Below are 25364 nucleotides of genomic sequence, written 5' to 3' on the forward strand. Positions count from 1 at the left end.
TTACATCACCTGCTCACCAATAGATCCTCTGGAGTGAATGGGTGCCGTCAGAATGAGAGTCCAAGCAGCTGATAAAAAGATCACAATAATCCACACAACTTCAGTTCTTGTAAAGCCAAAAGCTGTGTGTTTGTAACATGCAAAATTGATCAATAAGATGTTTTAATTTCAAATTTGTCATTTTTTGCTACAATATCATTTCAGAATCGATAACAATGAGTGAAAAAGTCAAAAAGTCGATTCCTTACCTTCCTCTCACATCGAAATCCCTTGACATTTTTGTTTAGAACTGTTTTGGACTGTTTTTGCTTATAAACTGTGCTTTATCTATTTCTCACCTGATTCAGATTTTTTAACTGTAGAAGCAATATTATTCATATAGAATAGGGCTGGACGATTCTGGATAAATTGAGAATCACAATTTTTTTGGTCTCATATAGAGATCACTATTCTCCTACGATTCTGAACTAAATAAAATAATGTGACAAAATATTATTGCTGCAGTCTCTTTAAAAGTGTCTAATTAATCTGAATGAATTATTAAACATTTTAATATACACTATCAGTCCAAAAGTCTTTGAATGGATATTATAAAAATTCAGAAAAAAATGTAATGTTGTGATACATTTGAACAATAAAAAACTGCTTCCTATTGGAATATATTTTAAAATGTAATTTATTTCTGTGGTCCAAGTTGTATCTTCAGCATCATCGCTCCAGTCTTCAATGTCACATGATCTTCAGAAATCATTCTGATATGCTGTTTTGCTGCTCAAGGAATATTTTTATTATTATTATTATTATTATTATTATTATTATTACTATTATCATTATCATTATCACAAGTATGTAAATTAATGCTTTTATTTTGCAAGGATTCTTTAAATTTAAATCAAACTTTAAATCAAGTATGACAAAGACTTTTATAACATGATTTCTATTTCACATACATTTTGTTCTTCTGAACTTTCAAAGAAACCTGAAAAAAATCTACTCATCTGTTTTCAACACAATAATAGTAATAATAATAAATGTTTTTTTTTTTTAACAAAAATCAGAATATTATATTAATTTCTGAAGGATCATGTGACACAGAGGACTGGAGTTATGATGCTGAAAATGTAGCTGTGCATCACAGGAATAAATTACATTTTAAAATACTTTCAAGTAGACAGCAGTTATTTTAAATTGTAAAAATAGAAAAATTTAAATATTTCAAAATTTTACTGAGCAGAAGAGACTTCTTTATAAACATTACACATCTTACGGTTCAAAAACATTTGACTGGTACTGTATATATAATATATTTAAAACACCAATTTTTTATATTAGAATGATGAAAAAGTTGTTTAAATCACCGATTCAACGACTCACTCATTCAAACCTACATAGCTTGTTTCATTACTGGATGAATCAGCGTTTTTGAACGATTCTCTTGAATGAAAAATTAATTCATTGAACAATACATTTTTAAGTCACTTGTTGCCACCTAGAGGCGAAACAATGCCATCGACACGAAGGTTATTTGAAGCGCGGTACTTTCAAAAGGGGATTTGTTATATTTTGATCGCTGCCAGATAGATATCGGTGTTTATATCGGAACTACAAACTTTATCCCAGTAATTCTGTGATAATATAAATCACTATAAGACTGAAATAATACTGTGTGGTTGAAAAGACCATTTGTGAAGATGTTTCCTAGCCAAACATGCTAACTGCTCTCTCTGTGTCAGCTGCAGTGTGAACACGAAATGAGATCGAGAGGGTGTCTGAATCGAGATCGCGATCTTTTAACGATTAATCGTGCAGCTCTAATAGAGAACTTATATTTTAGCCGGAAGCAACAGTTTGATGTTAAATAGAATGTCTTGATTGTTTTTTTTTCTTAGAAAAATACAGTCTTTCACTTAGCAAAACATTAACCGATGCACTGCAGTGGCGTGGATTACTTGAGGTCAGGATATTATTGTGTTGTTTTTAATCAGCTGTTTGGACTCTCATCTGATGGCACCCATTCACTGCAGAAGATCCATTGATGAGCAAGTGATGTAATGTTACATTTCTCCAAATCTGATCCCATGAAGAAACAAACTCATCTACATCTTGGATGGTCTGAGGGAGAGTATGCTAATTTTCTTTTTTTGGGTGAACTATTCCTTCAGAATGCTAAGTCCCCTTCAATTGTTGTTTCATGGTTCCTGTAGGAAGATCATCAATACCAGAGTCAAACTGCAGTTGACAATCAAAATTCGTCCAATTCCCAATCCCAGAGCTTGGACACAGGGATACCTCTCGGTAGTGATGGCAGAGAGCACAAAGGTCAGAGTACGGATCCGATGCACCAATCTGGGACTGTACAACAAGTCACAATGGAGCACAATGGGAAGGGTGAGAACGTCAGCAATACTGTTGGTGAGTCCTGTAAAACGTCTTTTGTTGAATTTGCATTGTATTCCCTTTGAATTTGAACTTCCTCTACATGATCTTTGTCAAAGATTTAAAGGAACAAAAACTCTGTCTTGATTAAACACAAAAAAAGAGGTCAAAAAAGCATCACAAAAATGGGCCTGTACAACTTTTGGACTATATTTCAAGTTTTCTTGAACCATAAAATAGCTATTTTTGAGTAAACTGCCCTTCTACTAGAGCTCTTGAATTTAATTTTAGTTTCTCACTCAGATCTGTTGACTTCTGGATTATAGTTCATAAATCATGTGGTCACTTGCAGGAAGTGCTTATTTTCCTCAGTATTCTGTCTTGTTTTGCAGCACAGCACATTCTTAAACTAAGGGACATTTAATTGACATGAGATTTAATGTGAAAAATTAAATGTGTACGTACTTCATTGTAATAATGATGCATACCGTATGTTTCATTATTACCATATCGAGAGCAATAATCAGCAATAATTATTTTTTTCATGATATTGCTGCTTCATACTGGGTTCATGTTTTTATTTATAGGCTTTATTTACATAGTGATTTTTTTTTTCTGTTAATATGTGTACATGAGCAACATTAAAGAGTCAGTGTAAGTAAACATAAATGCCATAAATACCACCTTTGCAGTCTAAAGATGGCTGGGTGGGAGAAAAAAAATTATAGTATTATAATATTGTGATGGTCATGGACTGGTGTAACTGGTTAAATCTGACATTAAAAAACAACACTACTTGAGCACAGTTTTTGGATACTCTACCCACTTCTGAAAAATACAGCGTGAGAACATCAATTTTAATTTCTTTGGATGCTGGCAGTATACATAATCTACTTTGTAGTAGTGAAAAGAGTGAAGAATGACTAGCTGTTAATTTATGGGCAACTATTAATTTACGAACAAAAGGCATTTCGCAATACCTTCCGAAGAATATTTATTTTTCACTTTAACTGGTGAGTCACTTTAGCAGGTTGGAGATGAATGTCCATGTACAGTCATGGCCAAAAGTTTTGTGTTTTGCAAAGTTTACAGTTTAAACTTTTGTGGTGTTCATTCACATTGTTTCCGCATTATTGTGTAGAGTGATCAGATGCATTTTAAATAATTGCTAAAAGCTTTATTTGCCAAAACAATTAACAAAAAAAATAAAAAATCCTGATGAATGACACAATCCTGACACAAAATGACCAGCTAACCTTAATTGATTTATTATATCAGCAGCACAAATCAAAGTATAAATGAGTACTAGTCAGGTTAACCACTATCATAATAATTAGATTGTAAGAGCAGACTGATTGCTATAAAAGGAGGGAAGAGGTGCTTCCAATCATTGTGTTATTGTTAGGAATGGTTCCCTCCAAAGAAACACATGCAGCCATCATCACTTTGTATCAAAATGACCTCACATGCAAGAAAGTTCCTACAAAAAAACTGTTACCTGATCATCAAGGACTTCAAGGGAGAGGTTTGACTGCATTGAAGAAGTCTCCAGGACGTCCCATCGTGTCCAGCAAGCATCAGGACTGGCTCCTCCTGAGGAGTGAGCTACAGAGTCATGTCTCCAGCAGTGCAGAGCTTGCTCAGGAATGGCAGCAGGTCGGTGTGAGAGCATCTTTTTTACGCACAGTGAGGCCAAGACTTTTGGACAATGGACAAGTGTCAAGAAGGGAAGCAAAGAAGCCACTTCTCTCCAAGAAAAACGTCAAGGACAGCCTGAAATTCTGCAGGAAGTACAAGGATTGGACAGGAGAAGGCTGATGAAAAGTTATTTTCTCTAATGAAGCCCCTTTCCGACTGTTTGGGACATCTGGAAAATCCATTGTTCGGAGAAGAAAAGGTGAACGCTGCCATGAGTCCAGGGATGTGCCAACATCCCGAGAAGCATCCTGAGACCATCCATGTGTGGGATTGCTTTTCAACCAAGGGAGACTCTCTCATAATTCTGCCCAAACACACTGCCAGGAACTAAGAATGATATCAAAACGTCCTGCAAGAGCGACTTCTTCCAACGATCCATGAACAATTTGATGATGATCCGTGCATTTTCCAGCATGATGGAGCACCATGTCACAAAGCAAGAGTGCTAAAGAAGTGGCTCGAACATCATTACATTGAAATTTTGGATCTGTGGCAAGGCAACTCCCCGGATCTCAATCCCATAGAGAACCTGTGATCAGTCCTTAAAAGGTGAGTGGTCAAGCAGAAGCCTACAAATTATGATCAACTCGGAGAACTAAAAAAGCAAGAATGGATCGCCATCAGTCAGGATTTGGCCCAGAAGCTATTATCCAGCATACCAGAGAATTGCAGAGGTTATGAAGAACAAGGGTCAACACTGTAAATATGCCTTTATTTTCAATATTCCTTGGTTTTCAATATTCTATAGAAACATCTGGAAAAATGATCTACAAACATTGAAGCAGCAAACACAAAACACAAAATTTATGTCACTGCCAAAACTTTTAGCCATGACTTGTAAAGTGTTAAATTATTGAATATTTAATTATTGCTTTAAGTATGTTCTGAGTTTGCCACATCACAGAAAAATGTGCTATTATCCACCCAGCCAGATTCTAATGATAAAAAGAGCAGCATATTGTTCACAGTCTTTCTAACATGTCTCGGCAATACATTCCTAACATTAAGAATGTGTTTAGAAACAATTCTCTGAATTGCCTTTACACAGACATTTAATGTTTCTGATTGTTTATGTGATGTGTGATGAACTTTTAGCTTCACTTAACTTCTAGAACAGACACACCTCATGTTTCCTGAACACGTACTGTAATCACAGAGCACTTTATCTTTGAGTCCACTATTGTCTAAATTCCCACTTTTACTTCCTGTTCTATTTTTTTCCCCCTTTTACAACATAGTCGTTTTTTTATTGTTTTTGATTTCCTGCTAAAGATCATTGTCAAGACTCAGAAGTCCATAATAACAAAAACGCCCATAATAAATGTAAGCTATGACAAACTGAACAAGGAAAAAAGATAAGTGGAAAAATAAACCTGGCTCTTGGTTCCTCTCTGTCTGCCGGGCCAGACAAATATTTTCAGTTGCACTCCAAAGCTATTGCAAAAGGCAAACAGCAACATTATTGTGCCTTGTTTTGAAAGAAAGCTGTATGCTTTCTGGAGAATGCCAGAATGCATCCCATAATACTAGATTGAACATGTTTAATGCACATGTATGTGCATAAGATGTAATTTATTCTCAGTATTTTTGTGGAAGCTGTGATGCATTACTAGAAGTCTGTGGTGTAGAAAAATATTAGGCAGAAAAAATACTGATAATAATAGGAACCATTAATCGAGCACCAATAATAACTCAAGATAACTCAAAATAATTAAGCAGCAAATCAGCATATTTGAGTGATTTCTGAAGGATCATGTGACACTGAAGTTGTTGAGTATGATGCTGAAAGTTCAGCTTTTAATCACAGAAATAAATTACATTTTGAAATGTATTCAGATACAAACCAGTCATTTTAAATTTTAATAATATTTCAGAATATTACTGTTTTTACTGTATTATTGGTGAAATAAATGCAGCCTTGGTGAGCCTAAGAGACTTGCTTAAGACTTTAATAGGGTTAATGTTTTATTTTAAGTAGAAAAGCCTGTTGACTTCATCATTTTTTTTTGTCTATAATAGGGTCCATCTACATCTACTCTCCTGGAATGGTGATTTTGGGCTCCAACTCGGGTGATAAAAAGGAAGAGGCAGGAGTTTGTGAAGAAGTCGTTCCCCTCATCAGCAGACCACAGCAAGAGTCAAATCCACCCTCGCAAGAAGTCAGAATAACAATAAGCGCACAGGAAGAGGCTGAGGAGGAGCTGAATCTGAGTTTTCCTGTGCCGGCAACTGGAAAGTGAGAAGTTCATGATGGCCTTTAGGAAGATTCCAAGTGGAATCTAAAGACTGAAGATCACAAGTGGCCATATATAAGATTCCTGGTAAAGCATGGCATCAGCAATGGCTATGTCATGGTTTCAGTTCCAGAGAAACATGCACGCTGGAAAAATGTACAGGCTATTGTTTGTACTGTATGCTGAATACAGAATGCACAGATGTACAAGATGGAAAATGCTGAGTAATTACGCTTTCTTGCACATCAAGGAAAGATTTATGCTTAATTTAAGTTGGTCAGTTTTTAGAATTGCACATGTCTGAATTGCTGCTGCAGCGAAAATGGGACAAAGACACGCATGAAGACTGTGCACAGGAGGTACAGATGAAAGTGTGATAAAAACGCCCTCAAAGGTGTTATGAGTTTTCAAAATGAATAGCCATCAGATAGAGGCAGCACGACTGAAACGCACATGATGTGTATGAATTGTTTTATTGTTTAAGCGGGTGGTCGAGAACCTAATAAGTATGTCTCAATATTTCTAATCATACTTTTGTTCTACTGTGTGGGCGTTTCATATGAATGTCTAAAAATACCCAGCCTCACCTTCGGAAAGAAGTTGTCTGATTTGACTGTTGTAGGTAGGGATGCACTGATACCTCTTTTTCCAGTACTCGCCCGATACCGATACTTTTAGTTTTGGTACTTGCCAATACCGAGTACCAATACCAATATTTTTATTTCATTTGTACATTTTTTAAATATTGGGTACAAAAAAACAAAATAATATGTATAATGTTAGCTGGATAACTTAATTGATTAAATAGATATAGTCAAACCATAATGTATTCAGACACCTTCAACATTTCACTTAATCACAGATTATTCTCTATAGTTCAGAAGGAGGTAAGAAAATATGACAAGAACTCATATTTAAACTGTGTCAACAAATTCATCCTGATAATGTTAGATAACTTTGATAGAAAGGTATATAATTGCTTACAATTAGGGATCCACTGATACTGATACTGGTATCGGGCCGATACTGAGCTCCTGTACTCGTACTCGTTACAACCAAACGGCGAAGTATTGATAGCTGTGTAAATACTGTTATACTAACAGCTGTCTGAATAATTTTTGGTTGAACTGTTTTTTTATCTGGACCGTGGTGCAATTTATATTCCAAAGCCACTCATATAATGCAGAAACACTCAAGCAAGCAAAACATGTGCCATGCGAGCATGTATTTGAGCTGTTGCAGAATGAAAGGGACAGTATAACGTACTGCCTAGCGCATTACACACAGGCTGCTAGATTCACTTTCTCCAGAAAGCCATGTATGCCTATAGCTGAAAATAAATGATGTTTATAGTGAATGTCACTATAAATTGTCTTTTTTTATTATTCAGTTTTAATCCAAATGCGTGTGCTCTCTCTCTCTCTCTCTCTCTCTCTCTCTCTCTCTCTCTCTCTCATTACCGTTAAGTAACGTGTGCATTGTTTTACTTAATTGTTCCAGTGGTGAAATGTATATTCACTCGACGAGCTCCTGCATCTCCGCCGCCACATGCTTTTTTTTTTTTTGCTGTTTTTTTTTTTTTTGTCTGAATATGGCACTTATCACATGCTGTGTGGTATTGGCGTTTGGTATCAGGGCATTTTTACGAGTACGAGTACAGGAGCTCAATATCGGCCTGATACTAGTATCGGTATCAGTGCATCCCTAGTTGTAGGAGGTCTGGTCAGGAGGAACCACATGTTCAGAATGAAATTTATTCTTCATTCTTCTCACATCCTCCATTCACTTGAGCTTGTGTGCTTGTCATTTTGCTTTGTTTGCAGTGTACATGAATGTTTGATTTTTAAAATTTGTTCAGATTCTTCATATTAAGTCAATAAAGTTCATTCCTTCAACAATTACAGAATCTGTCTATCTGTCTGTCTGTATATTGTTCTTTCTGTCATTCTCTCTGTCGGTTTTTATCTATTGTTCTGTCATTCTATCTACTGTTCTTCAGTCTGTTGTTTTGTCTGTCATTATCTATCTACAGGTGCATCTCAAAAAATTTGAATATCATGGAAAATTTTATTTAAAAAAGCAAATTTTCTTATATTCTAGATTCATTGAACACAAACTGAAATATTTCAAGAGTTTCTGTTTTAATTTTGATGGTTATGACTTTAAGCTTAGGAAAATAAAAAATTCTGTATCCCAAAAAATTTGAATATTCTCTCATAGATCAACCAAAAAAACATTTACAAAACAGAAATGTTCAAGATCTCCAAAGCAGGTTTAATTATGCACTCAGTACTTTAATACCGACCTTCAGCTCCTCTGTATTGTTTGTCAGATGTTACTTATCTTCCTCTTCACAATACTCCGTAAATTCTTTGTGAGGTTCAGGTCAGGTGAGTTGGCTGGCCAGTTAAGCACAGTAATATCATGGTCATCAAATCACTTGGAAGTGGTTTTGCCACTGAGCAGGTGCTAAAGTACTGCTTAAATAAGGAAATCAGCATTCAAAAAAGCTTGGAAGCATAAAGTGCTCCAAAATCTCCTGTTAGATGGCTGCATTGACTTTGGACTTGATAAAAAAAACAATGGATCAACACTAGCAGATGTCACGGCACTCAAATCATCACTGACTTCGGAAACTTCACACTGGACTTTATATTCTGTGCCTCTTCGGTCTTCCTCCAGACTCCAGAACTTTAAATGCTAAATTTACTTTCATCTGAAAAGAGGACTTTGGACCAATGAGCAACAGTCCAGTTCTTTTTCTCCTTACACCAGGTGAAATGCTTCTGCCTTTTTTTTCTGGTTCAGGAGTGGCTTGGTTCTAGGAATGTGACAGCTGTAGCCCATTTCCTGAAGACGTCTGAGTGTGATGACTCTTCATACCCTGACTCTGGCTTCAGTCCACTCTTTGTGAAGCTCTCCCAAGTTCTTGAATCGGCTTTTCCTGACAATCTTTCCAAGGCTGTGGTCATCCCTTTTGCTTGTGCACCTTTTTACTACCACACTTTTTCCTTTCAGTCAACGATTATATTTTGATATAGCACTCTGTGAACAGCCACCCCTTTCAGAAATGACCTTCTATGGATTACCCTCCTTGTGAAGGGTGTTGATGATTGTCTTTCCCATAATTGTGGTTGCATGTTCTAAACTAACCCAAGAGGTACCCAGTATTTATGCTCAAAATTAACCAAACTAATCAAGTTCAAAATGGAATATTCTAGGGATGCACTGATACCAATGTATCGGGCGATACTGTGCTCCTGTACTCATACTCGTACTCATTAAAATGCCCCAATACCAAATGGCAATAGCACAAAGCCTGTTATAAGTGGCATATTTAAAAAACAAAAACAAAAAAAAAAACACAGACAACAGAACAACATACAACTTTTTCCAGTACTCACCTGATACCAATACTTTTATTTTTGGTACTTCCCGATACCGAATACCAATACCAATATTTTTATTTCATACATTTTTAAAACATTGGGTACAGAAACCATAAGAGTATGTATAATGTTAGCTGGTTAACTTAATTTATTAAATATATAGTGATATTCTCAATGTTACCCAGAAAACAGGATACAGGTTTAACTCTTTTGAAATACTTCTGCTAAATGTTACTCTGTCAGACATGCAAAAGAAATCTAATGTATCTCTTGCTCTGGCTACTGTGTTTAGACCACCAGGGCCGTATACAGAATTCCTAAAAGAATTTGCAGATTTCCTTTTCAGACCTTCTAGTTACAGTTGATTTTAATATTCACGTTGATAATGCAAATGATACATTAGGACTTGCATTTACTGACCTAATAAACTCTTTTGGAGTCAAGCAAAATGTCACCGGGCCCACTCATCGTTTTAATCATACACTAGATTTAATTATATCGCATGGAATCGATCTTACTGCTATAGATATTGTACCTCAAAGTGATGATATTACAGACCATTTCCTTGTATCGTGCATGCTGCGCATAACTGATATTAACTATATGTCGCAGCGATACCGTCTGGGCAGAACTATTGTTCCAGCCACCAAAGAAAGATTCGCAAATAACCTGCCTGATCTATCTCAACTGCTATTTGTACCCAAAAATACACATGAATTAGACTAAATTACTGACAACATGGGACTATTTTCTCTAATACATTAGAAGCTGTTGCCCCGATCAAATTGAAAAAGGTTAGAGAAAAACGTACTGTACCATGGTATAACAGTAATACTCACTCTCTCAAGAAAGTAACTCGTAGTCTTGAACGCAAATGGAGAAAAACTAACTTAGAAGTTTTTATAATTGCATGGAAAAACAGTATGTCCAGCTATAGGCAGGCTCTAAGAACTGCTAGGGCAGAGCATATACACAAACTCATTGAAAATAACCAAAACAATCCAAGGTTTTTATTTAGCACAGTGGCTAAGTTAACAAATTACCAGACGCCACCTGATTCAAATATTCCACCAACGTTAAATAGTAATGACTTTATGAATTTCTTCACTGATAAAATAGATAACATTAGAAATACAATAGCGAATGTAGATTCTACAGCATCTAACACTTCAGTTTCATCCATCACACCCAAAGATAAACTGCAGTGCTTTACAACCATAGGACAGGAAGAGCTAAATAAACTTAACACTGTATCTAAACCAACAACATGTTTATTAGATCCTGTACCCTCAAAATTACTGAAAGAGCTGTTACCTGTAGCCGAAGAACCGCTTCTCAATATCATTAACTCGTCGTTATCTTTAGGTCACGTCCCAAAACCATTCAAGCTGGCGGTTATCAAGCCTCTTATTAAGAACCAAAACTAGATCCTAGTGTACTGGCAAATTATAGGCCTATTTCAAATCTTCCATTTATGTCTAAAATTTTAGAAAAAGTTGTGTCTGCTCAATTGAGCACTTTCCTGCATAAAAATGATCTGTATGAAGAATTTCAGTCAGGTTTTAGGCCCCATCATAGCACAGAAACTGCACTTGTTAAAATTACAAATGACCTGCTTCTTGCGTCAGATCAAGGCTGCATCTCATTTCTAGTCTTACTTGATCTTAGTGCTGCGTTCGAAACCATAGATCATGACATACTCATAGATCGATTACAAAACTATACAGGTATTCAAGGGCAGGATCTAAGATGGTTTAGATCCTACCTGTCCGATCGCTACCATTTTGTTTACTTAAATGGGGAGTCATCTCATTTATCATCAGTAAAATATGGAGTGCCACAAGGATCCGTCCTAGGTCCCCTTCTATTTTCAATATACATGTTGCCCCTTGGTAATATTATTAGAAAATACGGAATTAGCTTCCACTGTTATGCTGATGATACTCAGCTATATATCTCAACGAGACCAGATGAAACTTCCCAATTATCTAAGCTAACAGAGTGTGTTAAAAATGTAAAAGATTGGATGACAAATAATTTTCTCCAATTAAATTCGTATAAGACAGAGATACTAATTATTGGACCAAAAAACACTACACAGAATCTTGTAGATTACAATCTGCAACTAGACGGATATACTGTTACTTCCTCTACAGTCAGAAATCTGGGTGTTATATTAGACAGCAATTTGTCTTTTGAAAATCATATTTCCAATGTTACAAAAACTGCATTCTTCCATCTTAGAAACATTGCCAAGCTACGAAACATGTTATCTGTTTCTGATGCAGAAAAGCTAGTTCATGCATTCATGACCTCTAGACTGGACTATTGTAATGCACTTCTAGGTGGTTGTCCTGCTTCGTCAATAAACAAGCTACAGGTAGTCCAAAATGCAGCAGCTAGAGTCCTTACGAGGTCAAGAAAATATGATCATATTACCCCAATTTTACAGTCTCTGCACTGGCTACCTATTAAGTTCCGTATCAGTTACAAATTATCATTACTTACCTATAAGGCCCTAAATGGTTTAGCTCCTGCGTACCTAACTAGCCTTCTACCATGTTACAACCCATCACGCACCCTAAGGTCACAAAACACTGGACTTTTGGTAGTTCCTAGGATAGCAAAGTCCACTAAAGGAGGTAGAGCTTTCTCACATTTGGCTCCCAAACTCTGGAATAGCCTTCCTGATAATGTTCGGGGTTTAGACACACTCTCTCTGTTTAAATCTAGATTAAAAACGCATCTCTTTCGCCAAGCATTCGAATAATGTATCTTTTATTTGTGAGTGTAGTTGCATCTGATCAAAGGTGCATTTTTATTCATTAGCTTGGGTTAAACGAATTTTACTTTGTTGGATCAGCAGCTATGCTAATGATGTCTCTATTTTGTTTCTATGTTTCGCCACGGGATGTAACTAGGATTTACACAAGCTCCAGTCTGGATCCAGAACACCTGAGAAGAGATGATGCTGACCCTCAGAGGACCTCAGATGATGTTAACCCTGAATCAACAAACAGAACTAACAATTATTGCTAAATGTGTGACATATAATAACTTAATTAATAATATTGATAGTTCATCGTCTAGCTGACTACATCTTGTATTATTATTATTATTTTTATTTTTTCTAAAATCCTGTCAAATGTGCACAAACTACTAGCTACTACTAAATATTGTAGATACATAATTTTCTGTAAAGTTGCTTTGTAATGATTTGTTTTGTAAAAAGCGCTATACAAATAAAACTTGAAATAGATAGTCAAACCAAAATTTATTCAGACACCTTCAACATCTCACATTATCACAGATCTCTTCTCTATAGTTTAGAAGATGGTAATGAAATATGACAAGAACTCATAGTTAAACTGTGTCAGAACAAATTCATCCTGATAATGTTAAATAACTTTGATCTAAAGGTGTGTAATGGCTTACTATTAGGGATGCACCGTTACCGTATCGGGCCGATACTGAGCTCCTGTACTCGTACTCGTTAAAATGCCCCAATACCAAATGGCGATAACACACAGCATGTGATAAGTAGCGTATTCAGACAAAAAATAAACACAGACAACAGAACAACAGACACCAGAATGGAGTTATTAGAGATAATGGTTGTTTAAGTAGGATATCTATGCAATGAATATAAACATTCAGTATTAACGCCTGTATAGCTAACGTGCGCGAGCTGATAATGCACGCTGAGTGGATTGAGTGCGCAGCGGCAGAAATGTGCAAGCTTGTCGATTGAATATACATTTCACCACTGGTTTGTGGTTCAGTCGGATATGTCAAAAACAAGTTAAGTAAAACAATGCACAAGTTACTTAAAGGTGCAATATGTGATTGTTTTTAGAAAACATCATTAGCGCATTCACGCACACAGTGCAGACAGAGCTAGAATGCATAGACAAACATCAACAACCCAGTCTTCCTTCCTGGTATTGTAGTACTTTTAAAGTTTTATTGTTGGTTAAGGACACATGATGTAGCCCAGCGGCTCACAATTCCAGTGTCTCACTTATGCTGGCTACACACCAAAAGATAATAGGGATGATATCCCCCCTTCCTACAATCCTAGCTATGTCCCGATTATCTTGATGGTTCTACCGATTTTGCCTTGGTGTGAGGTGTGTTAGAAGTGCCCGAACCCGATTGGAAGAATGTCGGAGCTGCCCTGATCACGAATCGTATATATTCAACATATTTAATATTTATGATCAGAAATCCTGATGTGTGAGTAGAGCCCGAGGACAGACGTGCACAAACTCTGGATTATCACGTGAAAGAAACAATATCCAATCAGAAAGCAAAATGATGGAAGACGGAAACCAGTTATGTTGCATCACAAAGTGAAATTGATGTGGACAGCAGAGATGGAGGATCAGCTTGTTGATTTATTTAAAGTTTATTTAATAAGGCAATTTCAAAGAGAATAAGATCTTTTTTCCAAGAGAGACCTGAGAACAACAATAATAAAAAACATAGCTTTTGTTTGTGACCATTGCTCACCTCTAGCCCACTATGTAACTTGTACAGACCATGTTCCCGCCATCTCCACGACTTCACCTAAACCCTTTTCTTTTTTTCCCATAAATTTTCTGTGAAAATCATTCGAAACACTATTATTGCAATTTCTTCCTGCATCTGCCCGCCATGCTTATTCTGAAGTCTCGCGAGATTTTGCGAGATTTCCTGTGTTCACAGTCGAGACTCTGGGTGAAAATATGTTCATGTGTGGTGTGCTGTTTTTGTCACAGCATGGCACACCACACACTATAAGATGCAAAACGGTTAAATCTAGGATTTTTTATCCTCATGTTTCAACCCTCTACATTGCGAGTAAATCACTTGCATATGCGATTTAATTTTACTCTGGGCGACTAAATTATGTCTATTGTTAGCCATTGGCTAATAAATTCTTAGATTTTACTCGCCAGTGTGTGTGTTCAAGGCTATTATAAGATTAGCACATTATATATATATATATATATATATATATATATATTTTTTTTTTTTAATAGTGGGTGCAGGATACTATAGTTTATTTATGTAAGTGAGGATATCAAAATAAAGTACACTGTGACAAATTATACCCCAAAATTCTTCAAACAATAGACTACTAGTAAAATAGATACAAATTTGGGACCAAAGATGTCATGGTTCATGAATTCACTGTCTCACCTTTTCTGTGCGTGTGGTCATGTTTGAGGCGTGGTTACTGATTACCTATCACTCTGATCACTGCCACCTGCTGCACTCATCACCGGTGCTATTTAAACCTGTCTCTCACCTAGCCGTGTTGTCAGTTCATTTTAGTGTGTTTGGGGTTCCAGCTGTTCATATTCTTCCTGATCTACATTCTCTGTTTCGGATTCCTGGATCCCGCCGGTTGGGTCGCCCATTGCTTCCTTGCGTATAATAAACCTCTGTCATTTACTCGCTATTGGATTCTCTGCCTTTCTTTCCACACCAGACGTAACAGAACGAACTGACCATTGATGGATCCAGCGAGAATGGCAGAGCTTCTGGAACACTCCACAACCAGCAATCAACGTATGGATCGTCAGGAGTAACAGGTCTCTGCCACCGCTCAGGCAGTACAAGCTCTAATGACGCAGATGTCCGAGCTCACTACCCATATTCAACAGATAAGATCGCCCGCTGCACCCACCCCACCGCCTGTCTCCCCCAACCCTATTAACATCACCAGCCAGCACGAGCCCAGGATACCAACGCCGGAAAGATATGCGGGTGATCCAGAGCTGTGTCAAGCTTTTCTGACTAGATGCTCATTATTCTTCTCCCTGCAACCTGTAACCTTTTCCACTGAGAGATCCAGAGTGGCGTGGGTGTTAAACCTGCTGTCGGGGAGTGCGGCACTTTGGGGGAAGGCAGTGTAGGAAAATAACGATCCTTGCTGTTCCTTGTTCCAGGCACTCCAGATGAGACTGGTGCCCCACCGTGCGTTGTCGGGCGCGAGGGCCACGACTCTCTGATCTTCACCAAGGCAAGCTTTCGGTTTCTGACTACATGATACAATTCCGCACCTTGGCTGCAAAGTGCCACTGGAACGAGGAGGCGCAGTGGGACAGATTCCTGCATGGGCTGGCTGACCGTGTCCAACGTGAAATATATACATTGGACCTTCCCAAGAGCTTGAACGGACTGACGGAGTTAGTATTACGAGTCGACTCGAGGTTGGAACAGCACTCTCAAGTAGATCAGCGCTCCCAAGCCAGAAGACAACTCGAGCCATTGGGCTTCCTCGCTGAAGACACCGTCAGTCCATCCAGCGATCCCGAGCCCATGCAGGTGGGTAGAGCTCAGCTTTCCTGGGAGGAGAGGGAGCGTCGACGAACTGAGGGACTATATCTCTACTGCAGCGCAGCGGGGCATTTCCTCAAACGCTGTCCGCTTAAAGACCAAGCCTGGCAGTAGGGAGGAGACTACTGTCGGGTAAAGCAGCATTGGGGGAATCCTCATCTGCGACTCTCCTTCCGGGAGGATTGCAATTGGCAAAAGGTTCTCGAGATTGCCAAGCCCTGGGGGATTCCGGAGCAGAGGGTAACTTCATGGACTTCTCATTGGCCAATCATCAGCCCCATAGTTCTCGGGCACCCCTGGTTTATCAAACACAACCCCAGGGTGGACTGGGGCCCCAGGGTGGAATGGTGGACTGGAGAGGCTGCAGGGCGCATCAATATTCACAAAACTGGATTATTGCTTATCATTTGATCTGCATAAGGAAGGGGGATGAATGGAAGACAGCATTTAATACCGCCCGGGGCCATTTTGAATATTTGGTCATGCCTTTCAGGATGTCCAACTCCCCTGCTGTCTTCCAAGCACTAGTCAATGATGTGATGAGAGACATGGTAGATCAGTTAATTTATGTCTACCTGGATGACATACTGCTATTTTCTTCTTCTCTCCAGGAACATGTTCAGCACGTCAAACTAGTGCTCCAGAGGTTACGAGCAAATGGGCTTTTTGTCAAGGCAGAGAAATACGTTTTTCACGCACAGTCAGTTCTATTTTTGGGGTTCATTGTGTCTTCCGAGGGGATGCGCATGGACCCCGACAAGATTATGGCTGTGGTGGATTGGCCAAACCCAGATTCCCGCAAGGCCCTGTAGAGGTTTCTGGGGTTCGCCAATTTTTACAGACGTTTCATTCGTAATTTCTGCCAACTAGTCGCTGGTATGGCTCGCGACATCCGGGAGTTTGTTTTGTCGTGTTCGGTTCGTGCCATGGGTAAGACTTCCAATCGCTCCCCAGATGGGTTACTCCAGCCGCTGTCTGTTCCTCCGAGAGACTACAGGCAGTCATTAAGACTAAGGGTTGCCCGACTAAGTATTGATATCTATGTAAATACTGTCATACTAACAGCTGTCTGAATAATTTTTGGTTTATTGTAATCCATTACATACTTGTAAGGTCCAGACACTCGGCCCAAGGAAGGTATCCGGTGCTGGATGAAGGTTTCCTGCGTGTTCTGTCTTTCAGCGCGTAGAGTTATTCATTTTAGGTTAAACTCAAATCTGACTCCATTTTATTATTTAATCTGACTCCATTTTAGTATGACCTCGAATTTAGGTTGAAATGCAAATTGGTTGTATGCCTTTTTAATTAATATTCTTCTGACATTTGATTATTCTAGTTAACTCTATTTTTATATTAACTCATTCATTCGGGTGCTCATGTTGCTAACAAGGATACAACGTAATCTACTAGTCAATAATTACAGAGTAAGACAGAATAGAATCAAAATGTAACAATTTATTTATAGTCAGGTAGATATGTATTTTGCCAATTACATATCCAATTGAAACAACATCAAATCATATCAATACAAAACATCAAATTCTCAAAGATGAATATAAAAGTAAAATAAGCATACCTGACCTTAGAAAATACATAGTATGAAGTGAAGAGACACACAACACACTACAGGCTTTCTGGCTACAGAAATTGCCCTGATCCTTTTGCTGCAATCCTTTAAATACCTCAGACCAAGACAAACATCCCCCGAGATGAAGACAGAAACTAACAATTGGAATTGGCATTAACTCAGGTCCCAAGGAAAGGACACTCCCATCACAGTAATCAAGATATCTCTTGACTCTTCAGATCTGTATTATCTTCTAATCTACTTTTGTAAGATTGAGACCATTGTACCAGTTGCACTGAGACATTTCCAATGATACTATACATGAGTGTTAGATCACTTGCATGGATATTTTCATGTAATCATTTTGAGTAGACTGAGTAGAAGGAAGAATGGGTGAAAGGATTTATAATGAAACAAATGGCCGGAAGGGGAGGAGGTCTCCTGCTCCTCCACTCAGTGGGGTGTCTCGAAGATGCTCGTGTATGTTTGTATTGTCTGTTTCTCAGGAGATCAAAGTATCTCAGGTTCTTTCGTCCTTACAGTTCCTCCGTTTGACCCCCAATGGGTCACATTCAGATGAATCCAATGGGGTCACCGTTAGATGATTGTTTATCTTCGAGATGTTATCTCAAAATTGTCTTTGTGATGTAAGCAGCTTTAGAAACCTTCTGAGGGCTGTAAACATCTGCAGAACACTCAGTCTCAGCATGTGTGTGTCGCTTGAGTTTGGCAGGTGGATGAATGTCTCCAGGGTTTCTACCTGTGGTTGAGCTCAGCATGTGAGCACAGTTCAGTGGGTCAATCTGAGCCTTTACGACTTGTTCAGTTTACGTGTCATTCCTTTGTGGAGAAACCTCTGCTCCTTATGGCACCTTCTCTAGGACGGTAGTCTGACCCATCTTCGTGAATCCTCTCACCTCCAGCGGTGCAGTTTTTTAAGCAGACTTCAGTAGGTGAAGGTGTTCTCCTTGCTTACACACTGATTTGTGTGGGACACCTGAAAAGCATCTTAGTGGCCATCCAATGACTGTATTCTGATCAGCTTAATGTCATCACCCATGGAGTAAGAAAGAAAACTCATAAGTTAATATAAGAGCAATAAAACAAAAAAGAAACCTGATGAATTCATGTCAGCCAGTGCAAGTGGTACATCTGATGTTAAAAGTGGTCCTGTGTAAACATAAATTTTGGTATGAATGACTCTTAGAGGTATGCAATCAATAAACAAGTCATATAATGACAATAATAACATTCAATCACAATTATTAAGGTATATACAATAATCACACTGTTAATTCAGGAATTTTCTATTGCAAGTCACTTTAGAAGATGTTTTAGAAGCTTTTTAAGAAGTGACTTAGAATACGATTAAAACATTTTTCTACAATGTAAATCCTAAATTCCTTGTAACAGGTGTGTGTGTGTGTGTGTGTGTGTGTGTGTGTGTGTGTATGTATGTGTGTGTGTTCATATGTGTGTGTGTGTGTGTGTGTTTGTGTGTGTGTGAGAATGGGTATCTGATATAAAGGTTAAGTCACAGTTGATGGTTTGGTAAAGTGTTTAATTTTATAATTGACTGATAGAGATGAAGTGCAGGAACTTCATATTTTATAATTTTAATAATGTTTATTGTCATTAGTGATGTGTTGGGAAACCAGGGGCCCTCTGGCTTGTCAACCACCCTAATGACAATCTGAAAGATTCAAAATTTTAAATTGTAAAGGCTTGTCTGCCTCTGTGTTAAAAAATTTGCACCATTGATCTGTGACTTGTACAAATGAGTTGTCAGGGTTGCAAGGGAGGAACTCAAGTGCAGACAGGGATCGGGTACACACAGGATTTATTTGACAAAAAGGGGAAAACAAAAACCCACGAGGGGGAAAACAGGACTAGGGCAGATACAACAAATACTAAACAGGACTGATCAGACAAGATAAACAAAGACTCAAAACTAGAGAACACTAACTACAAATAACACTCACGGTTATACAGGGACTTCAGAGGTACAATCACAAGTGTAGAACACATAAGTAGTACAATCACAATGACAATGAACCGACGCAAGACAGAGCACACTAGGAGATCTAAATAGGGGTACTAATCAAGACACGACAGGTGTTACAGATAGGACAATCACGACACGACTAGGATAACAAGGGGGCGGGGCAAGGGAACGAGACAACACAAGCACATGGCCCAAAGACAAGGCCATGCGCTTGTACACAAAACATGGGTCTGTCATGATCCTGCCTCAAGACTAGGAAAAATCAAGGACACGAGGGCAGAATCATGACAGAACCCCTCCCTTAAGGAGCGGCTTCCAGACGCTCCTCAAGGGAACATCAAACACGAGACATGACTGACATGACGGACTGGGACACCGACACAAACCAACAAGACATGACAAATAATAACAAAGGCAGACATGAATACACGACGGCAGGGTTAGGGTGACAAATCAAAAAAAAACAAACAGGGAAGGGGAGGAGGCGGGACCACAAAGTTCATGGGGGACAGACCAGGGTGAGTGGGTGGGGCAGGAGTTTTAGGAGGACAGGACGAAGGCTGACGACGGGGGGTACGGGCAGGTCTGGGTGGTGAGGGGCGGGGAGGGGTCTCGGGACAACTGACAGGGGACATGATAGGAGCAGACAAGGGACACGGGGCAACACTTACGGGACGCGGGGCAAGACTTACGGGACGCGGGGAGACGACAGCTGGACACGGGGGGACAACAGGACACGGGACATCTACGGGACACGGGGCCACATCAACAGGATACATGACTACATCAGCAGGACACGGGGCAACACTCACGGGACACGGGGAGACGACATCTACGGGACACGGGGAGACGACATCAGGACACTCGGGATTTCTGGGGACAGGGTCTGAGGACAAGACAGGACTGACGGGGACTTCTAGGATACGGACAAGACTAGACAAATAATCTGAAAAGGCTTTAGCAGCCAGGACAATTGGCATCTCCTTACGAGATGAGACAGACTGTACAAGAGTCTTTGCTGCAGAGTCGGCCGCGGCTCTCTCCTCCGCTCTCACGACTGCAGACTTGAATACGGCTCTCTTCTTTGCCGGCTCGGGCACGCCAGCGCTCCTCGCTGCTGGCTCGGGCACGCTCACCGCTGCTGGCTCGGGCACGCTCACCGCTGCTGGCTCGGGCACGCCCACCGCTGCTGGCTCGGGCACGCCAGCTCTCGACGCTGCTGGCTCGGGCACGCCAGCTCTCGACGCTGCTGGCACGGGCACGCCAGCTCTCGACGCTGCTGGCACGGGCACGCCAGCTCTCGACGCTGCTGGCACGGGCACGCCAGCTCTCGACGCTGCTGGCACGGGCACGCCAGCTCTCGACGCTGCTGGCACGGGCACGCCAGCTCTCGACGCTGCTGGCACGGGCACGCCAGCTCTCGACGCTGCTGGCACGGGCACGCCAGCTCTCGACGCTGCTGGCACGGGCACGCCAGCTCTCGACGCTGCTGGCACGGGCACGCCAGCTCTCGACGCTGCTGGCACGGGCATCCAGCATTGCCCCCTGTCCGCTGAGTTCCATTCTGGTCGGTTCATTCTGTCAGGGTTGCAAGGGAGGAACTCAAGTGCAGACAGGGATCGGGTACACACAGGATTTATTTGACAAAAAGGGGAAAACAAAAACCCACGAGGGGGAAAACAGGACTAGGGCAGATACAACAAATACTAAACAGGACTGATCAGACAAGATAAACAAAGACTCAAAACTAGAGAACACTAACTACAAATAACACTCACGGTTATACAGGGACTTCAGAGGTACAATCACAAGTGTAGAACACATAAGTAGTACAATCACAATGACAATGAACCGACGCAAGACAGAGCACACTAGGAGATCTAAATAGGGGTACTAATCAAGACACGACAGGTGTTACAGATAGGACAATCACGACACGACTAGGATAACAAGGGGGCGGGGCAAGGGAACGAGACAACACAAGCACATGGCCCAAAGACAAGGCCATGCGCTTGTACACAAAACATGGGTCTGTCATGATCCTGCCTCAAGACTAGGAAAAATCAAGGACACGAGGGCAGAATCATGACAGAACCCCTCCCTTAAGGAGCGGCTTCCAGACGCTCCTCAAGGGAACATCAAACACGAGACATGACTGACATGACGGACTGGGACACCGACACAAACCAACAAGACATGACAAATAATAACAAAGGCAGACATGAATACACGACGGCAGGGTTAGGGTGACAAATCAAAAAAAAACAAACAGGGAAGGGGAGGAGGCGGGACCACAAAGTTCATGGGGGACAGACCAGGGTGAGTGGGTGGGGCAGGAGTTTTAGGAGGACAGGACGAAGGCTGACGACGGGGGGTACGGGCAGGTCTGGGTGGTGAGGGGCGGGGAGGGGTCTCGGGACAACTGACAGGGGACATGATAGGAGCAGACAAGGGACACGGGGCAACACTTACGGGACGCGGGGCAAGACTTACGGGACGCGGGGAGACGACAGCTGGACACGGGGGGACAACAGGACACGGGACATCTACGGGACACAGGGCCACATCAACAGGATACATGACTACATCAGCAGGACACGGGGCAACACTCACGGGACACGGGGAGACGACATCTACGGGACACGGGGAGACGACATCAGGACACTCGGGATTTCTGGGGACAGGGTCTGAGGACAAGACAGGACTGACGGGGACTTCTAGGATACGGACAAGACTAGACAAATAATCTGAAAAGGCTTTAGCAGCCAGGACAATTGGCATCTCCTTACGAGATGAGACAGACTGTACAAGAGTCTTTGCTGCAGAGTCGGCCGCGGCTCTCTCCTCCGCTCTCACGACTGCAGACTTGAATACGGCTCTCTTCTTTGCCGGCTCGGGCACGCCAGCGCTCCTCGCTGCTGGCTCGGGCACGCTCACCGCTGCTGGCTCGGGCACGCTCACCGCTGCTGGCTCGGGCACGCTCACCGCTGCTGGCTCGGGCACGCCCACCGCTGCTGGCTCGGGCACGCCCACCGCTGCTGGCTCGGGCACGCCAGCTCTCGACGCTGCTGGCTCGGGCACGCCAGCTCTCGACGCTGCTGGCTCGGGCACGCCAGCTCTCGACGCTGCTGGCACGGGCACGCCAGCTCTCGACGCTGCTGGCACGGGCACGCCAGCTCTCGACGCTGCTGGCACGGGCACGCCAGCTCTCGACGCTGCTGGCACGGGCATCCAGCATTGCCCCCTGTCCGCTGAGTTCCATTCTGGTCGGTTCATTCTGTCAGGGTTGCAAGGGAGGAACTCAAGTGCAGACAGGGATCGGGTACACACAGGATTTATTTGACAAAAAGGGGAAAACAAAAACCCACGAGGGGGAAAACAGGACTAGGGCAGATACAACAAATACTAAACAGGACTGATCAGACAAGATAAACAAAGACTCAAAACTAGAGAACACTAACTACAAATAACACTCACGGTTATACAGGGACTTCAGAGGTACAATCACAAGTGTAGAACACATAAGTAGTACAATCACAATGACAATGAACCGACGCAAGACAGAGCACACTAGGAGATCTAAATAGGGGTACTAATCAAGACACGACAGGTGTTACAGATAGGACAATCACGACACGACTAGGATAACAAGGGGGCGGGGCAAGGGAACGAGACAACACAAGCACATGGCCCAAAGACAAGGCCATGCGCTTGTACACAAAACATGGGTCTGTCATGATCCTGCCTCAAGACTAGGAAAAATCAAGGACACGAGGGCAGAATCATGACAGAACCCCTCCCTTAAGGAGCGGCTTCCAGACGCTCCTCAAGGGAACATCAAACACGAGACATGACTGACATGACGGACTGGGACACCGACACAAACCAACAAGACATGACAAATAATAACAAAGGCAGACATGAATACACGACGGCAGGGTTAGGGTGACAAATCAAAAAAAAACAAACAGGGAAGGGGAGGAGGCGGGACCACAAAGTTCATGGGGGACAGACCAGGGTGAGTGGGTGGGGCAGGAGTTTTAGGAGGACAGGACGAAGGCTGACGACGGGGGGTACGGGCAGGTCTGGGTGGTGAGGGGCGGGGAGGGGTCTCGGGACAACTGACAGGGGACATGATAGGAGCAGACAAGGGACACGGGGCAACACTTACGGGACGCGGGGCAAGACTTACGGGACGCGGGGAGACGACAGCTGGACACGGGGGGACAACAGGACACGGGACATCTACGGGACACGGGGCCACATCAACAGGATACATGACTACATCAGCAGGACACGGGGCAACACTCACGGGACACGGGGAGACGACATCTACGGGACACGGGGAGACGACATCAGGACACTCGGGATTTCTGGGGACAGGGTCTGAGGACAAGACAGGACTGACGGGGACTTCTAGGATACGGACAAGACTAGACAAATAATCTGAAAAGGCTTTAGCAGCCAGGACAATTGGCATCTCCTTACGAGATGAGACAGACTGTACAAGAGTCTTTGCTGCAGAGTCGGCCGCGGCTCTCTCCTCCGCTCTCACGACTGCAGACTTGAATACGGCTCTCTTCTTTGCCGGCTCGGGCACGCCAGCGCTCCTCGCTGCTGGCTCGGGCACGCTCACCGCTGCTGGCTCGGGCACGCTCACCGCTGCTGGCTCGGGCACGCCCACCGCTGCTGGCTCGGGCACGCCAGCTCTCGACGCTGCTGGCTCGGGCACGCCAGCTCTCGACGCTGCTGGCACGGGCACGCCAGCTCTCGACGCTGCTGGCACGGGCACGCCAGCTCTCGACGCTGCTGGCACGGGCACGCCAGCTCTCGACGCTGCTGGCACGGGCACGCCAGCTCTCGACGCTGCTGGCACGGGCACGCCAGCTCTCGACGCTGCTGGCACGGGCACGCCAGCTCTCGACGCTGCTGGCACGGGCATCCAGCATTGCCCCCTGTCCGCTGAGTTCCATTCTGGTCGGTTCATTCTGTCAGGGTTGCAAGGGAGGAACTCAAGTGCAGACAGGGATCGGGTACACACAGGATTTATTTGACAAAAAGGGGAAAACAAAAACCCACGAGGGGGAAAACAGGACTAGGGCAGATACAACAAATACTAAACAGGACTGATCAGACAAGATAAACAAAGACTCAAAACTAGAGAACACTTACTACAAATAACACTCACGGTTATACAGGGACTTCAGAGGTACAATCACAAGTGTAGAACACATAAGTAGTACAATCACAATGACAATGAACCGACGCAAGACAGAGCACACTAGGAGATCTAAATAGGGGTACTAATCAAGACACGACAGGTGTTACAGATAGGACAATCACGACACGACTAGGATAACAAGGGGGCGGGGCAAGGGAACGAGACAACACAAGCACATGGCCCAAAGACAAGGCCATGCGCTTGTACACAAAACATGGGTCTGTCATGATCCTGCCTCAAGACTAGGAAAAATCAAGGACACGAGGGCAGAATCATGACAGAACCCCTCCCTTAAGGAGCGGCTTCCAGACGCTCCTCAAGGGAACATCAAACACGAGACATGACTGACATGACGGACTGGGACACCGACACAAACCAACAAGACATGACAAATAATAACAAAGGCAGACATGAATACACGACGGCAGGGTTAGGGTGACAAATCAAAAAAAAACAAACAGGGAAGGGGAGGAGGCGGGACCACAAAGTTCATGGGGGACAGACCAGGGTGAGTGGGTGGGGCAGGAGTTTTAGGAGGACAGGACGA

At 42.1% G+C, this 25364-nt stretch overlaps 2 protein-coding genes across 2 annotated transcripts in view; one reads left to right on the plus strand and one right to left on the minus strand.

The window, feature by feature from the left end:
• The window catches only part of LOC127968194 (membrane metallo-endopeptidase-like 1), a 55358-nt gene extending 51180 nt beyond the window's left edge, over nucleotides 1-4178 (minus strand). Inside the window, exon 1 of the mRNA XM_052569204.1 lies at nucleotides 3875-4178. The gene's annotated coding sequence lies outside the window, so the exon portion shown is untranslated. The remainder of the gene's footprint in view (nucleotides 1-3874) is intronic.
• The window catches only part of LOC127968195 (tumor necrosis factor receptor superfamily member 1B-like), a 17974-nt gene extending 9768 nt beyond the window's left edge, over nucleotides 1-8206 (plus strand). Inside the window, exons 8-9 of the mRNA XM_052569207.1 lie at nucleotides 2205-2412; nucleotides 6094-8206. Of these exons, the coding sequence (XP_052425167.1) occupies nucleotides 2205-2412; nucleotides 6094-6314 (429 nt within the window). The 3' untranslated portion in view covers nucleotides 6315-8206. The remainder of the gene's footprint in view (nucleotides 1-2204; nucleotides 2413-6093) is intronic.
• The last annotated feature ends 17158 nt before the right edge of the window (nucleotides 8207-25364 follow it).

The sequence above is a fragment of the Carassius gibelio genome, chromosome B11 (assembly GCF_023724105.1).
Source record: "Carassius gibelio isolate Cgi1373 ecotype wild population from Czech Republic chromosome B11, carGib1.2-hapl.c, whole genome shotgun sequence".
In the NCBI taxonomy this organism is placed as follows: Eukaryota; Metazoa; Chordata; class Actinopteri; order Cypriniformes; family Cyprinidae; genus Carassius; species Carassius gibelio.